This window comes from Phaenicophaeus curvirostris, chromosome 13 (genome assembly GCF_032191515.1).
Source record: "Phaenicophaeus curvirostris isolate KB17595 chromosome 13, BPBGC_Pcur_1.0, whole genome shotgun sequence".
NCBI lineage: Eukaryota > Metazoa > Chordata > Aves > Cuculiformes > Cuculidae > Phaenicophaeus > Phaenicophaeus curvirostris.
In genome coordinates, this window is record NC_091404.1 from 14,946,886 (window position 1) to 14,962,088 (window position 15,203).

The window sequence follows — 15,203 nt, forward strand, 5'->3', positions numbered from 1 at the left end:
TTCACTTGTTTTTATGAAGCCATAAGCCTTTGAGAAGTTGGAGAGAAAGACTTCTTTGCTTATCTTATTTTCTCCTTTGGAATCAAAGATGTTCCTTTAAAAGTGAAACACTACAGAGTTGCAAAAATTTGAAACAGTGTGAGTAAGCATCCTTTTGCAGCTTCTTTGATGGAATTGGTCATTTTTTGTTTTTAATTTACAAAAGGTATTCTTGTAGCTGACTTACACGTACATGACCTATTTGGAAGGGAGATTTTTTTTTCAAACTCCCCATAAAACAGTAGGAAGGCAGAAAATAGTAATATCCACTTGCTTTTTTCAGGTTAAGTGAATGATATCCTCTTTTTCTTTACACAATTATCTGAAGGCATTTTGTACTGGCAACACCGTGACTTCAGATTCTACGCAAAACTGAACTTCGTGTGGAATATCCCCACCACCCTCCAAATCACAAGCAACACTTCGTTCAAGAATGAAATGCTGAACATGTAGAACAATCCACCTCCCTGACAGATGGTTGGATGTCGTGTGGAAGATCTTAAGAACCGCTTGTTCCATTCATGAGGAAAATCAGATGGAAGTGTGGCATTTCAGGGAAACTTTACTTTGAAAATTACAACACTAGTACACAGCTCAAGTTTTATACATTTAACATCTGCTTTTTGAAAGAAATGTTAACAATTTTGAAATGAAATTAAACATTGGTTTAACTTTTCCTCACAAAAGCATAAAAGTCATGGAGGGGAAAACTAAACAGGCAACAATAAAAAAAAAGGTGAAAACAACTTTTTCTTTTAGTAGTCCTCTGGTAGTAAAGATAGAACAACTTCCACTTCTCTTTTTTTTTTTTTTTTTTGAAAAGTAATCTGTCTTGGTCCAAAAGTTTAAGAGTGTTTTTAGTATCTGCTTCTGCCTCCACCTCTATCGGATCTGCTTCCGCCACGGCCACCACCTCTGGGCGCTCCGCGGCTTGAACTACTGTAAGAATCACGAGGAGGTGGATAGCCCCTTTCCATGGATGGGGGAAGACCCCTGTCTTGTCTTCCAACACGATCACGGCCACTTGAGTAGACATCACTTCTGCTGCTTGAGTAACTTTCTCGGCTTCCATATCCATCTCGTGTGCTGCCGTAATCATCATACCGACTGCTTCCACCATAAGATGGCGGGGGCCCTCGTGCAGGTGGAGCACTACGTGAGTTACCTGCAGGGTCAATGGTCAGGTAATATGGCAACACCATAAGTTATATATAACAATGTCATTCTGAATTTATAGAATTGCTGTATTAAATGTTTACTGCTACTCTTTTGTATGCACTGAGATGTTCTTAATATAATCTGCCACCCTAATGGTATTTAAAATGGGAATTGCATATCAGGCAGTGAGTGGATTTAAAGACTCTGAAGGAATGAAGACGGTGTTTATTCAGGAAGGCGCTCTACTGGGTATTCCAGAACAGCTTGTTATTTTAGAGAAGAAACTCAGCCATATTTTCCAGACAGCTGCAATTCTGGAGACTTTGCTTCTTTAGGTTATACCTTATTTAACAAGATGATCAAATGATAACCAAACAACTGTACGTTCACTGTAAGGGGTGGGGGGAAGTGTGCCATTTCCCCCTAAAACTTGAACAACCTAGTAAAAGTCAGGTTTTACTGACTGTAAAAATTATTAGATAATCCTCAAAATGGAGTCTTACCGTAACTCTCATACGAATCTCTGTAGGAGCCTCCACCACTGGGATGATCTGAGTAGTCTCTGTCCCGCCCACCACCGTATCCATCACGATCACTATAGGAGGAAAGACTACTAAGACTTAGTACAAATCAGTAAGATCACAGCAAGGATAAAATGACAGCAGAAAAATCCAACAGTAGGTACCTGTATCCCCTAGAGGGGTATTCATCACGTGAACTGGAATGACCATAATCACGATATGCGTAGTCTCGTGGAGGTGGTGCATAGTCCCGCGTATCCCTGGAACTGGGATAATCTCTGCTTGAGTACCTATAAAGAAGAAGAATTCAGATATTAGCTCTTTGACACGCTTCGAAAAAACACAGATCAAAATCTTACTCCAAACACACACACAAAAAAGAAAAAACTAAAATAGTAAAAGAATTTACCCATCTTTAGTGCTATAGCCATCATCTCTTGGTGACATGTAGACATCTCTTCTTGATGGCATTGGTTCTCTGCGGGGGGGACCACCGTAACTGTCTCTTCCACGTGACACAGGAGCTTAAGAGAAACAGTTAAATTTTTTTAACTTTAGTCACACAGAAGACTCCTCAAGGCAAGTATCAGCACACTGTTGATACCTATTTAAACATCTCTGTAGCCTGTATTTATAGTATTAGGTAGGTGCAAAAATAGCTGGTTTTAAGAATCAACTTTAAAGCAGTGTATCTCAGTAAAATTTATGAAGCAAAATAATAACAATGCATGTTTGCCAACAAGAAACAAGTCTATTTATTCTGTCAGCATAGAGTTCTAGAGCCCTGGAACAGATTACCTCTTTGAAGGCGCTCTGAGCTGCTGCTTGGTTGTGGAAAAACATCTCTTGCAGAAAGCAGAGATGTTTGAAAATGCTATCAGTGGGAGAGAGGTCTGCCAAATCAGCTGGGTGAAGTAGTTTTGTAGCCCAGTGTGCAGCTTCTGCACAGTCATTTGAGAGACACGCAGTTGTGCATTGTCATAGACAAGAGTTGAACCTTTTCAAATGGCCAATGTTATCGACACTACAGTTCTTGGTGCATTTTTTCCATTTCCCAGCAGTATTTCTCTGCTGTGATGGTTCCACCAGGATCCAGCAAGTTGTAATGGATGATTCTGCTTGCCAGCCAATAGTGACCACAGCCGCCTTCTGATGCAGCTTTGGTTTGAGGAACTGCTTTGGTGCTTTGCCTCAGCCCAGCCACTGCAGAACTGACACTGACTACATAGAATTAATTTTTTGTCAATGTCACAATGTGATCAAGAAATGGATCATTTATGTGGTGCAAAAGAGTAGCAGAGCAGAATCTAGTATCGACTTGTTTTCATTCAGCTCATGCAGTACCCATTTGTCAAGCTTTTTAATTTTCCAAATTGATGTAAACTGCTGAATTGACAACATTCAGTTCTAGAACCTTCCGAGCTGTTTTGGGTGGGTCCACTTCAATACTGGCCCTCATATGGTTGTTACCTATTGCAGAAGGACTTCTGCAACCCTCATCTTCAAGGCTCTTGTTTCCATTATGAAAAAAATTTGGAACCAATGTCAAGCTGGCCAAACGCTGGGTTGTTCCTGCTAGCAGTTTCTGCTGCTTTATATCCCCTTTTGAACTCGGAAAACAACACTGCTCAAATTCACTCTTTTCTTCTTTTATATGACAGTGTAAAATAGAAAAGATTGAACAGTGAAAACAAATAAGAGGGAATTTTCCTAATACTTCAAACTTCTACTTTTACAGTTTTAAAGCAGCACTGGAAGCAACATATTCAAATGGCGAGATTAGAAAAAAAACCCCAATATACTATTCCACCACAGACTTAAGTTAGGAACAATGACTTGCAACAGTTCCTGAAGAAAGGCTAAGGTGCTTCAGTTGACTAAGCAACAAAATAATTCATGAAGTCCTTACCTCTTCCTCCCATACTACTGCTGCGCACTGGTCCTGAAGGTGCGGATCTTTTTGGTGGAGGGCCCCCACTTCGTGGAGGTGGACCTCTTTTCATGGGAAGTGGACCTCGTGAAGACCCTAGAAGGATAAGACATGAAACAGCCTGTTATTTCTGTGATATTCACCTGTATGCCCCTACAGCCTAACTACTATAACCTAGGCACTATTACTACTATGTGATCAACCGTAAACCTTTAAAACTACACCTCAAAGCCTTCTCTTGTGTTTTGGCCATGACTAGATGATACTGGCAGAACTGAGAACCCAGCAAGTTAACTTTCACAGCCTAAATTGCTGTCAAGAACTGTATTCTAGAACTTATCCAAAAGCCACAATGTGACACAAGGGAGAAATCTGATATATGTATTCAGTCACAGCTTAAATGCTCAACAAGTTACTGTTCTCCAAAGACAAGAGCCATCTAGGAGGATATACTGGAGAAGATCCTACAGAGAGGCAACAGAGACACTGCAGTCTGTAGAACCTACTACAACAGACTCTTGAAGACAGGAGTTTTCACCACTTCCATCTTTTTTCTGCATTGCAGCTTTTACTGTTCTACCTCAGGCGCTACTTGCTTTTTCTTTCAGGTAACAGTTTTGATACTGAAAAGGCTGACTAAATAGCTGTATCTAAAACTAAAGAACATCCAGTATCAAGTAATGTGCCATCCTTCCACTTCAGAAAGCTTCAACTCAACACACTATTTTATAACAACAAACAAGTCTTAGCCTCTCTAACTCTCTCTACAATCTGCAAGGATCATTCCTAGAATTTATTAAGTTTAGATCTCTTGATAGTAAGAATGAAAGGCAGTTCCCTTTCCCTGGTGGAAGAGAATCGCTTTTTCAACTTCAATATCAGAAAGCTTCCTTTCTCACATGGAAGACAGGAGTTTTGCTTTTCTTTCACAGCCAAAAGTCAAGTGGAGTGTTAGTTGTAGAAGGGAATCTTCACATTGGAAAGCCTTCTCTTAAGGCGTACTTGCCTAATAAAAAATTGACTAAACTGCAGAGATCATATTTCATCATTTTAATAAGGAACAAGGAGTGCACTATTCGGCTGTTTGACTTTTTTCCAGTAGGATTACTGTCATCTTCCAATGGCATTGTCTTGTATGTTGTCCGAGTATATAATGAGAGAGGTAAATACATACCCAAGTGACTCCCTCTTGAAGGTGGTCCTCTCACGCCACTTCCGCCTCTTCCACCTCTAAGGCCCCTGGGAGGACCTCTGCTTCGTGGAGGGGGTGGCGGCCCACGCCTGCCACCACTTTCAAAGGATGGCTTGGTTGCTTGTTCCACTTTAATTGCCTTCCCATCTAATGACTAAAGAAGAAGCTGCTTTACTTACTGCTCAGTCATGTTTGTATTTCTTAAATTAAGCCCCTCTTGCTTCACTAATACGGGGCTTCCATTTTATAAAGTTAGAGCAACTCTAGAACTGATTTCAGTCTTCAGTATTAGTCCCCATGTACTCAGCAGCATGTTGGGCCTAACTTCTACAGCACTTCATTCTTGTGGTATTGATGAAAAAAAACAGAGCAGCATCAGAAAAGACTTTCAGTGAAAATACAAGTGTCCAATGATTACGGCAGCCCCATGTCATTTATTCTGTAAATGAAATATGATTTATGGTCTCCAATTTACTTTCAATTGCCATGGACTTTTGTACAAAACTAGGACCGCACCAGGAGTTACAGGGTTAAGCTGAAGATATCTTAGCTTCAGTTGGGGTTTCTGGCAATGGGGAGGCCGTTTAGTACATTTTCTTGATGTCCTGATAAAACGGTGATCACTGAAGTATTTAGAAGTAATTTCAGCATCTACAAAGCAGAACGAGTATGATAATTCACCCCTCCTTTCTACTGTTTCAAGACGGGTTTTCAACAAAGGTGAGTGTCACAATTTACTCTCATTACTTGCTTTTCCAGAGGTGAGGTGCTTTGTGATGTGGGGTTTTATTTGTGGAAAAAAGTGGAAGCTTTTTCTGGAATATAGGCCTGCAGTAACAGAAACTCTACAGCCAACTACTGTACCTCAAACATGAGCAGGTGGTTAAGACATATAGAGTACCTCAACCTAATTAATCAAATTTCTGTGTAATCTTTCAGACATCACACATTTGGTAGTTACAGCAGAGCCAAGATCTCAAGCTCCACTGAAGTCAGGTTACTGTGCATTTATCCTGGCAAACATGGTTTACGTGCCTTTTATAGCAGTTTAGTGTTAAACTCTGCTATGACAACTCATGAATTATACAGGCAGGAAGCGTTGTTTATTGCACCACTCCACTGCAAAAAATGAGCATGAACGTGACTTAGTGACTACCAACTCTGAACTGGTGATATGCTGTTTATTGAGGTACTGAGTCTTTTCGTTCTCCACTGAAATCTAGCCTTCTCTTAATTTATCCACCACAGTAGCTCATGTACTCTGTCACCATATGTAGTAGCAGCTACTGTTCGAAAAAACAATGTTTATATCCACAGGTTCAACTTGATCCATTGTGAGGAAAAAAGAAATACTAGCAGAACCATTTTGATCTTGGCTTTGACTTCATGAAAACATTTTACTTACGGAAGGTTCTTCAAAAAGCCTTTTAGCAGGACTAGCCAAAACATTCCAAGTTTGAGCATTAGTACCTCTCATTACTGAAACTTCTCAGTTTGCATCATTATTTTGCCATCATCACCATTGCCCTGTCTCAGCCATCCTTCTCAAAACAGGAACAGTGAGCTTGAAGCCTTTAGCTTTGCCATCATGACCACTGCTGTCAGTTTCATGGCAGATTCCCAACAGCTTATTTCAAGTTTAGAAACCACACACCATCCTGCTAGCATGGGTTCTGAACACTTGCATGCTAGGTCCAAGCTCTTTCTTTTTTATGTAGGAGGTAGGAGGAGAAATAAGGCAAACTATTTCCTTCTGCCTCACACTATAGGCGTTTTACCTAGGCAAAAGACAGGTTTCAATAGAAAGGGCTTTATACAAGTGGTCTTAAATAGCTACGCCCAAGGTCAAAAAAAGATGTTTCATGAAGTCAAAGAAGATTCTTTTTTGTTAACCAGAAGATATTTGTCAAAGTTTGTCATATTTTAAAGCAGAGGGGACAATTTTATAGAATCTTAAGTCAAAGAAGTGTCTCATCTCACTGAACAGATAAAATTCACACAAGCCATCCCAGAATAAGGATTTTTGTAAACGAGCCCGAAGCACCAGTTGTCAATACACTCATCAGTTGGTGTTTATAACCTTGATTCAGAGTGTAAACAGTAGCACTTTTACTATTATATGGGCACCATAAAGTGGAGTCACCTTGGTGCTAAAAAGTAGCAAAGTCATTTAAGGATAATAGACTGGCAATCAAAAACTCTTGTACGTGGAATGAGCCAGGGAACCTTAACCAAAGGGAATTACACAACCATCCTGCACACTGTTCCACATTCCAACAGAATAGATAAATTAAGTTCTTTGGAAGTTCTTGGTGCGGGGCAGCCATAAAGTATTTCAAGGACACTTACAGAAACTTGAATGGAACTGCAACCTAAGATCACAGAGGGCTTTCCTCTCACACGGATCATTTTACTGTTGATATTGCAGTGACTCCACCATTCCTGCTTCTTCCCTGATGGCATATCAAGTGGGCTTCCATATTCAGGAACTGAAGGTCATTTCTTATCACGCTGAGATCCTATGTATTGTGTCACTTCTTCACCAGAAGAACTAAAAACTCTTTCTGTTGATTAAAGGAAGACAGTCTTCTGTAGCGCTGAGTACAGTTTAAGACTGCTGTCCAGATTGTAATATTTGCTTCCAACTTCATAAGACAGTCCAGATGTCTGGGCAGGTCTACATTGCAATTCAATCTTTGGCTTGTCCCAGATGTTTCCTTTAATGCCACATTCTCTCTTTAGTTATCCATTTTGTCATCATGAGTTAGAGCCAAAAGATGATGAAAACAGCCTACTGCACAGAATGACCACTACAGACTTGGGAACAATCGCAGCCGCATCCAGGTAAGCACATGCATTTCATGATATCACGATGTAGACTTGGCCACCATGCAATTAAGGTTCTTCTTTAAGAAGGTTAATTATTTCTTACAATAAAGCACTTGTAACATTTCTTCAGTGATGCTCAGATTCACAAACAGGAAGATTCTGCAGATCAAGTAATTTAAGTGAAAAATCTCCACCCCTGTTCCAAATTTATTATCTCCTGACCTCCTTCTGCAGAATTGAAATTAATCTTCAACGAGCAAGCCTAGACTAGTCCATGCTTGTCCCATTTTAGAAGTGTAATTTACCCTCTTCCTCCCACCTAGAAAGGAGGGATATACATTTTTTATAAACGTTTGCAAAGCAAAAAAAAACAAGTCCAAGTTTACTCTTGCAGAATCCAAGTCAGCCTCTTCTACTGGCTGCAACTTTGAATTCTTCTGGAATGACAGAATGAGCAACACATAGGTGATGCAGAAGTCTTCCCCCTGGCTAGATAGGTCAAACTCCTTACAGACTCCTTGAACTATTGTCTGCACAGAGCTTCCGCTGCTTCTTAAGTGCCTGTAATTCTCATGAGCGCTCTGATCCATCATTTCCAAATGAAAAGAAAAATTTGGGAGTTCTGATGTGTTACAGTGATCTCTTCTCACAGCACGGCTCAAGCATCGTTTCTCTAGACTAGAGGAGCCTTTGAGGTAAGAGCAGTACTACTTGTCCAGAACTTTTTGAAGATGAGGACAAGAGCACACCTCATGAACATCATCCACATCCATCACTGAACCAAGCTAGGCCAGTACAGAACGAAAACTGTACACAGCAGCAGCACCAAATGGTCTACGTTAAGGTAGCATTCTAGGCCAAATCCCAAGTGAGAATGTCCTTTTCATACACTATTTGTTGTTCAAATTTCAAAGCAGATGATGACATTTTTAGATTTGTAGCGTTGAAGACAAACCAAGAGAATGATGAAGCAGTATTTTCTAGCACTTCTCGACTATGATGCAGATGGTGCATTCCATAACATGTAGACATTACCTCAGCCACAAACATTCAATCTCATTTAGCTACCACACTAAGCAATACTTTCCTAAATGTTTCCAACGTGACCAAACACATGCCACAACATTCGAGATTTAGAACAGCTGGTGATTATTTTCAGAGGGATTTTCATCTGCACGTTGCACTCCACAAACACTTACGATCAGTGACCAAACTCCTTTGTCTGATAATTAGCTGTTTGTGCAAAGTTACCTTAGAAGGTTCAGCGCATAAGTACTTGAGAGGAAATTAAGCGTTTAAGAACTGTGGTAAACAAGTCTTCAGAACTGCAGCAAACTACACAACAGAGAAACCGATTAAATGAAAAGAGCACCTTTAAGGATGTTCAGGCTGGTACAGAACAGACATTATCTGATTTGTCACTCTCTGCCTTGACAGATACTACTCACTTGTTCAAGAAGGAAGCAGGTCTCCAGAGAAACACTAACTGCATGAGGTTGTCCTGAAGCACCCAGAAACCAGGCAAACAGAAGAAAGCCTACTGCACAAATCAAGGACATTTCGCTATGTGTTCACTGAGAACACTATGAGCTCATTTTCTTATTTCTGAAGTGCAAACATTCATCATGTTTTACTTACTGACAGCAATGACTGACATTTTTCCTTCATGCCCACATCTTATACCAATAAGACATACAGCTATCAAGTTCCCAAGCATCAATCACAATCAATGGAGGCTTCTTCACCTTACCCATATGGCATCTCAGACACCACTCAAAGAGACCGATGCACTGTGACCTTAACACAACCATTCAGATTACACATGAAAGATAAGTCTGAAATCCAAGTTAACTGAGAAGACAGCTTTCACTGCCCAAGGAGACAGCACCACTATGAAGACAAGCGGCTGCTGACCATTAAGTTGCAAACCTGAATCTAGCTTTTCACGCATGTGCTGGAACAGACACAGGTGACAAGAGCCTACAATCCTTTGACAAACCATTCTGGTATTTATCTCAGAATTTTTGCTCCAAATTCTCAGGTTTTTCTTTTTGAAGACATTATATATGCATTCAATTTTTACTTCCCCTTGAAGTCATATCAGTGCCTCGTATGGTGTAAACAAACAAATCCACTTGCTGGCTAACTGCAAATCTATTCCACATTAACTGACAAGATGCTCCTCACATGCCAAGCAGACTGATGGTGCAACTCACCAATGTATGAGGATACCTAGAGATTACCAGAGAGCATCAACACAGTCAATGCTCCAACAGAGCAGGGAAGTCGCATTAAACCCATGTTAAGGGAAACATTAATCCTTTACAGGTTAAGTCACTTCCCTGAAGTGTAATTTACACAGTACTGCATAAAAATGCTGTAACAAAAACATTATAGGAGACATGCAAGAATGAAGAGCTGACTACTAGAAAGCTCTCCACCAATTTAAAGAGAACTAGAAAGGGATAGCAACTGACAGCCAGACATCTGTCAGGGACATGGAGACATTCAGCCAAATTATAATTTGCCTCCAGGATCCTCTAACCTGCTGCCTTTCCAATTTTTATTACTAGCTCATTTACCCTGAAGATCAATATTGCTGGTCAGTAACAACAGTGACATAGAATTAGTCTTCATTCCTACCTTTCCATTCATATCTCTGGCAGCATCTTTTGCATCTGCTGGGCTCTCAAATGTAACAAATGCAAATCCTCTGGACTTGTTGGTTTCACGATCTTTCATCAAAAGGACTGCAAGAAAAAAACCAAACATGTTACCCCTTCCTGTAATGGAGCGGTAACACTGAACCTTTATTTAACCTTTTAAGCTCAGGACTTCTTAGAGGACATGAAAGCACCATCATTTCAGATGATCAATGCCAAAAAAGTCATCACAGCTATATTGTTCCTTTTTATTTTTTAGTTTTCTTTTTACCTTCCACAATGCGTCCGTATTTGCCGAATACAGCCTCAAGGGCTTTTTCATTAGTCTCTGTGTTCAGGCCTCCAATGAACAGCTTCCCGGGACGATCTGCTTCAACCATTTTGATTCTGTAAATGACCTATTAAAAGCATGAGATTGTTACCGACAAAAGATCAGACTGCAGCCATGAATCCTGTTCCATCCCACAGGCTATAAATGACTTATTTCCTCAAAAGTACAAGTGAACACTCTTGAACAAGAGTCAATTAAGAGACACACAAATATAGGCATATATACTCATACATGATGGACGTAAATTTTCAAACTGACACAACTAGTACTGCCTTCAGTTACTTCTTCAGATTATTTCAAACAAGTTAACTTTAAGAGGAGTAACAAAGCACTGATGAGAACTCTCTTAGGATCAAGCAGTATCAGTGAACGCAAAGTCCTTCAGGATTAGTCTTTTTGCCCTCTATGGTAACCCTAGTACTCCCTCCCTCGAAATTCTGCCGCGTGTTTCGAGCGGCTTACTCATTAGGTCAAAATAATACCAAAATATTAAACTAAAAGTCAGCTTGGGCCAGTATTCCAAATTAAGCTCGTTCTTCAAAGCACTCAAACCGCAACGCCACTACGCCAAAGCCCTGTCCTACACCCCTCGTCAGCCTAATAGATCCCAGACCACCCCAGCAGCTCCGCACAGCAAGGCCGCGGCCAAGGCGCGGAGGGGGGAGGGAGGGGGGAAGCGCCAAGCACAAAGACAAAGCCAAGCCGCGCGGTACTGGCGGCGCGCCTGCGGCCGCATGGCGAGAACACGGGGCGGGACGTGCCTCCCCCCGCCCGCCCGGAGCGCGGGGACAAAGCGGCCCCCGGGGCGAGGACGGGGGTGGGGGAGACTCAGCCTCCCCGCGCTCGCCGGCCACCGCCACAAAATGGCGGCGGCCGCCTTCGGCAGGGGCCCCTCTCCCGGCGCGCAGCGGCCGCGCACCTCTCTCAACCTGGCTCCGACCTACCCGCCCGGCCCGTCCCGTCCGCGGCCGCCCGCCCTTCGTCCACGCCGGGGACGCGGAGCCCCGAGCGGCGGGACCCCGAACGCAGCCCCCCGCGCCTAAAATGGCGGCCGCCGCGCCTCACGCGGTCGGGACCCCCCGCTCGCCCCGTCGCGGCCACGCGGCGCCCTCCGCGGCCCCAGGCGCGTGGGAAGCCCGGCTGGGCTCCGCCGGCCCGCGGCCCCCTCGCCCCGGGCCGCCCTTTCGGCGCGCCGCCCCCCTCGGCAGCGCAGCCCGTCCCGCAGGGCCCCGCGCCCCCTCCCCGAGCCGCCCGGCCGCGCTCACCTCCACTCGGCCCGAAACGCAACTGCGCAATGGAGGGAACAAAGGCGCTGCGGGCCTTTATAGCGTGACGTCACCGCCGGCCGGGGACCCGGATGCAGGCGAGCGCGGCGGGGGGCGGGCGGCGCTGCCCTGCGGGAGGGCCGGGCCCTCGGTCCGCCGCCGCGGGAGAAACGCGGTTATAGTGTCTGTGCGGGGATCATAGAATCATAGACTCACCAGGTCGGGAAAGACCTCTTAGAGCATCGAGTCCAACCATTCCTATCTGCCACTAAACCAGGGTCAGCCCTGCTCGGACACAACTGTCTTCAGGCGGTTGTAGTTTAATTAATGAGGCCCTGACTGTACCCCTTCCTCAGAGGCTTCAGCTGAAAGAATCATAGAATCACCAGGTTGGAAAGGACCCACTGGATCATCGAGTCCAACCATTCCCATCAATCACTAAACCATGTTCCTCAGCGCCTCATCCACCCGTCTTTTAAACACCTCCAGGGAAGGTGACTCAACCCCCTCCCTGGGCAGCCTGTTCCAGTGCCCAATAAAAGTGTCATTTAAAATGAAATATGTCGGTAACACAAAGTGTTACCACTTTTTTGTTGGTAACAAACTTTTGTGTTTGTTCAACTTAACTGTTAATTATATCTGAAGTTCAGCTGCAGGTATTTCCTTTTGCTGACAAAATCTTATAGCTAGAAAGCAAGGACAAAGTCTGTGCATACCAAATCGGCTAAGTTTTCATAATTAGAATTTGTAGATTATCTAAATGGGAATTAATCAGTTGACAAGGCCTATTTTCTTAGAGTCAACCAGTCAAATCACCACTCAAGTCGTCTGATACAAAACCAAAACTGGATTTCTCTGTTCCTTTCTTAAAACCTAAGTGACAAAACCAGAAAGGAAGCTGCCTGACCATGGATTCTGTGTGGTTTTGGACAGGGTAGCTATTTTGCAAGTCTGTGTCCATTGATTACCTCTTTTTCCAGCAGCACAGTGAGTTTGGCATCTGAAAACTGGCAGCCAGGACCTGTAAATGATACCCATTCTGACTCCTTAAGAAGGCCCCCTTAGAGTTGATTTCTACAAGATGCAAAAGCTAAGGAACTGCAGGTTCCTTGAATATTTCAGGATTTCATGTAGCTCCTGACTCATCCTTGTGAGTGAAGGAACTGCCAAGTTGTATCACAAGTAAATTATTTAATACACCTGGTTCCCATGCTGAAATCTCACTAGGATTAACCAGAGGACGTAAAACAGAACCTCAAGGGAATCCCCTCATCCCTGGTTTGAGTAACTGGATGCCAACAGCCAGTCCTTGCCTGTTCCTGGGGATTTGCAGTGCTGAGGGATGTCTGCCAGGTCTTTGGAGCTGGTCTCCAGACCTGCTCCATGTTCCTGTACTGCACCGGGTTCCCGGGTGGTTTTTCCTAGGGCTTTTCAAAGGGCATCCATGCTGCTTAGTAGGCAGGGTGGGCTGGTACCTAGGCTCTTGCTTGTACATACTGGTCCTTTTCTTGCAGACACCATAGCATCCCTTCCTTGAGTAGTACCTACACTGAATCTGCTGGGAGTTAAAAGGCAAAGCCCGATACTTTTCCTAGCTATATCTACTGCCTTTCTGACTCCTTCCCATACCATTACTCATACCAGCGTTATGGAGGGGTAGAAGGGGATAGGTGGGGTTGAAGCAATTAGAAACAGTGATGTGGTTTCCTAGGCAGTGTTAGAGTCACAGGAGACAACGGATATCATCCACCAGCATGTTACCTTATGCATATTCTTAATGCATGGGCTGGACATTGCCCAGATCCTCTCTTGACTTCCATTCTCCCTGGTGGAACCCTGCAGAACATCATTTCTGGGAGGTGCCACAGAGTCCATAGACTACCGGTACTGCCCAGTGCCATTACTGTTGCAGAGCTACGCAACTGTTACATCCTGATAAAAGAACATCAGACCTCTATTCTTATCTTCATGTTTTCAGTCTCCTCTGTTCAAACACTGATATTCAACTGCTCTTTGTGTTAGGGAAAGCAGAAGGCAACATTGCTTCAGACGACCTCATAGATCTGTTGAGAATAGAAAAGAAGAAGGTAGCTCTCAAACAGTGCTCTAGACTGTAGTACATATTTAAAGATGATCACCTTTCCTGCACAGATGCTCAGAGTTTCCGGGTGCTGTTACTGTGTGTGGGAAAAGGGAAAGATGACCTTCGGTAACAAAGTGGGAGGGCACTGCTTGAGATAACAATGCAGCTGCCAAAGAACAGCATAGCTACATACTCATCCAATTATCATATGAAAAAAACATTCAACTTCTAGTTTCAATACAGAAGATTTTAAACCTCAGAGCCTCCCTGGAACGGAGAGTGAACAATAAAGTGAATTGTTAGTCCTGTAAGAAACATGCTAAAAATAGTCTCCACCTATGTGTGAAACCTCTGTGTGCTTCCGTGACCTACAGTAGTGTGTTTGCTGGCTGCCTCCCAAATAATTGGAGAGATAAGCAAATGCAAACTGAAATCTCTTTTTCTTCTTCTGATTAAAAGAGTAAAATATTCCATTGGTAGCTCCAGGCTTCATTTTATTAACATTCTGTTAACATGTGCTATACATGTAGCTAAATGGGGTTAGCCTAAACTTAATTGCATTTGAAACAGCATTTGAACATAACTGGTGTACCGTAATAGGGCCAAACTCTTCTATCCTTTGTCCTAAAAAAATATCTTCATCAGGCTTCTGATAAAACCTTGGTTCCATCTACACCACAAGCTGGAACAGTATTTTACTGTATTACTCTATATAGTTCATGTGTGGTCTTGTTTCACATTCAGCGAGACAGATCTTTTTCCTAGAGGATTAAAGGACATATAATTCTTTTTCTTTTTTTCCTTTTTTTTTTTTTTTAAAGTTTGAATTTGTGTAGAAAAACTATAGGGAACAAATTGCAGTCTGTATGGAAACAAATCCCTCTTATGCTTCATTGAGTAAAAAGTTCAAAGCTAAAGAGCCATGACAGTTTCTTTTGCAAATGATCTTTCAACTTTGAATTTTCTGATAGGAAATTAAGATAGTAATAAGAGGTCCCAATACTGGCTCCTACAGAATAGGAAACAGACCTAGATGGGATTACTCAATGATCCTGGAGGTCTTTTCCAACTTAGTGATTCTGAACTGGGCAAAGAGACCAGGAAAACTCCACCAACCTTTACACAGAAGGCAGTCGCTGTCTAACTAGCATAGATACACTTGTCCTTGCATTATCACAGCTTAGAAAATATT

At 42.8% G+C, this 15,203-nt stretch overlaps 1 protein-coding gene and 1 non-coding gene across 4 annotated transcripts in view; both read right to left on the reverse strand.

Annotated features, from left to right (window-relative positions):
* Positions 1-577: 577 nt before the first annotated feature.
* The window catches only part of RBMX (RNA binding motif protein X-linked), a 252,061-nt gene continuing 237,435 nt past the window's right edge, over positions 578-15,203 (reverse strand). Inside the window, exons 1-9 of one of the 3 annotated variants that reach the window (XM_069867959.1) lie at positions 11,929-12,008; positions 10,604-10,730; positions 10,313-10,419; positions 4,823-4,994; positions 3,628-3,744; positions 2,128-2,242; positions 1,883-2,008; positions 1,701-1,792; positions 578-1,204 (exon numbers count right to left, since the gene is read on the reverse strand). In XM_069867959.1, the coding sequence (XP_069724060.1) occupies positions 897-1,204; positions 1,701-1,792; positions 1,883-2,008; positions 2,128-2,242; positions 3,628-3,744; positions 4,823-4,994; positions 10,313-10,419; positions 10,604-10,712 (1,146 nt within the window). In that variant the 5' untranslated portion in view covers positions 10,713-10,730; positions 11,929-12,008 and the 3' untranslated portion in view covers positions 578-896. Of the gene's footprint in view, positions 1,205-1,700; positions 1,808-1,882; positions 2,009-2,127; positions 2,243-3,627; positions 3,745-4,822; positions 4,995-10,312; positions 10,420-10,603; positions 10,731-11,928; positions 12,009-15,203 lie in introns of those variants that run through there. The other 2 variants (XM_069867957.1, XM_069867958.1) reach the window with 2 other exon arrangements.
* LOC138726393 (small nucleolar RNA SNORD61) lies at positions 10,494-10,566 on the reverse strand. Its single transcript, XR_011338437.1, has one exon. It is a non-coding gene; the product is annotated as a small nucleolar RNA SNORD61 (small nucleolar RNA).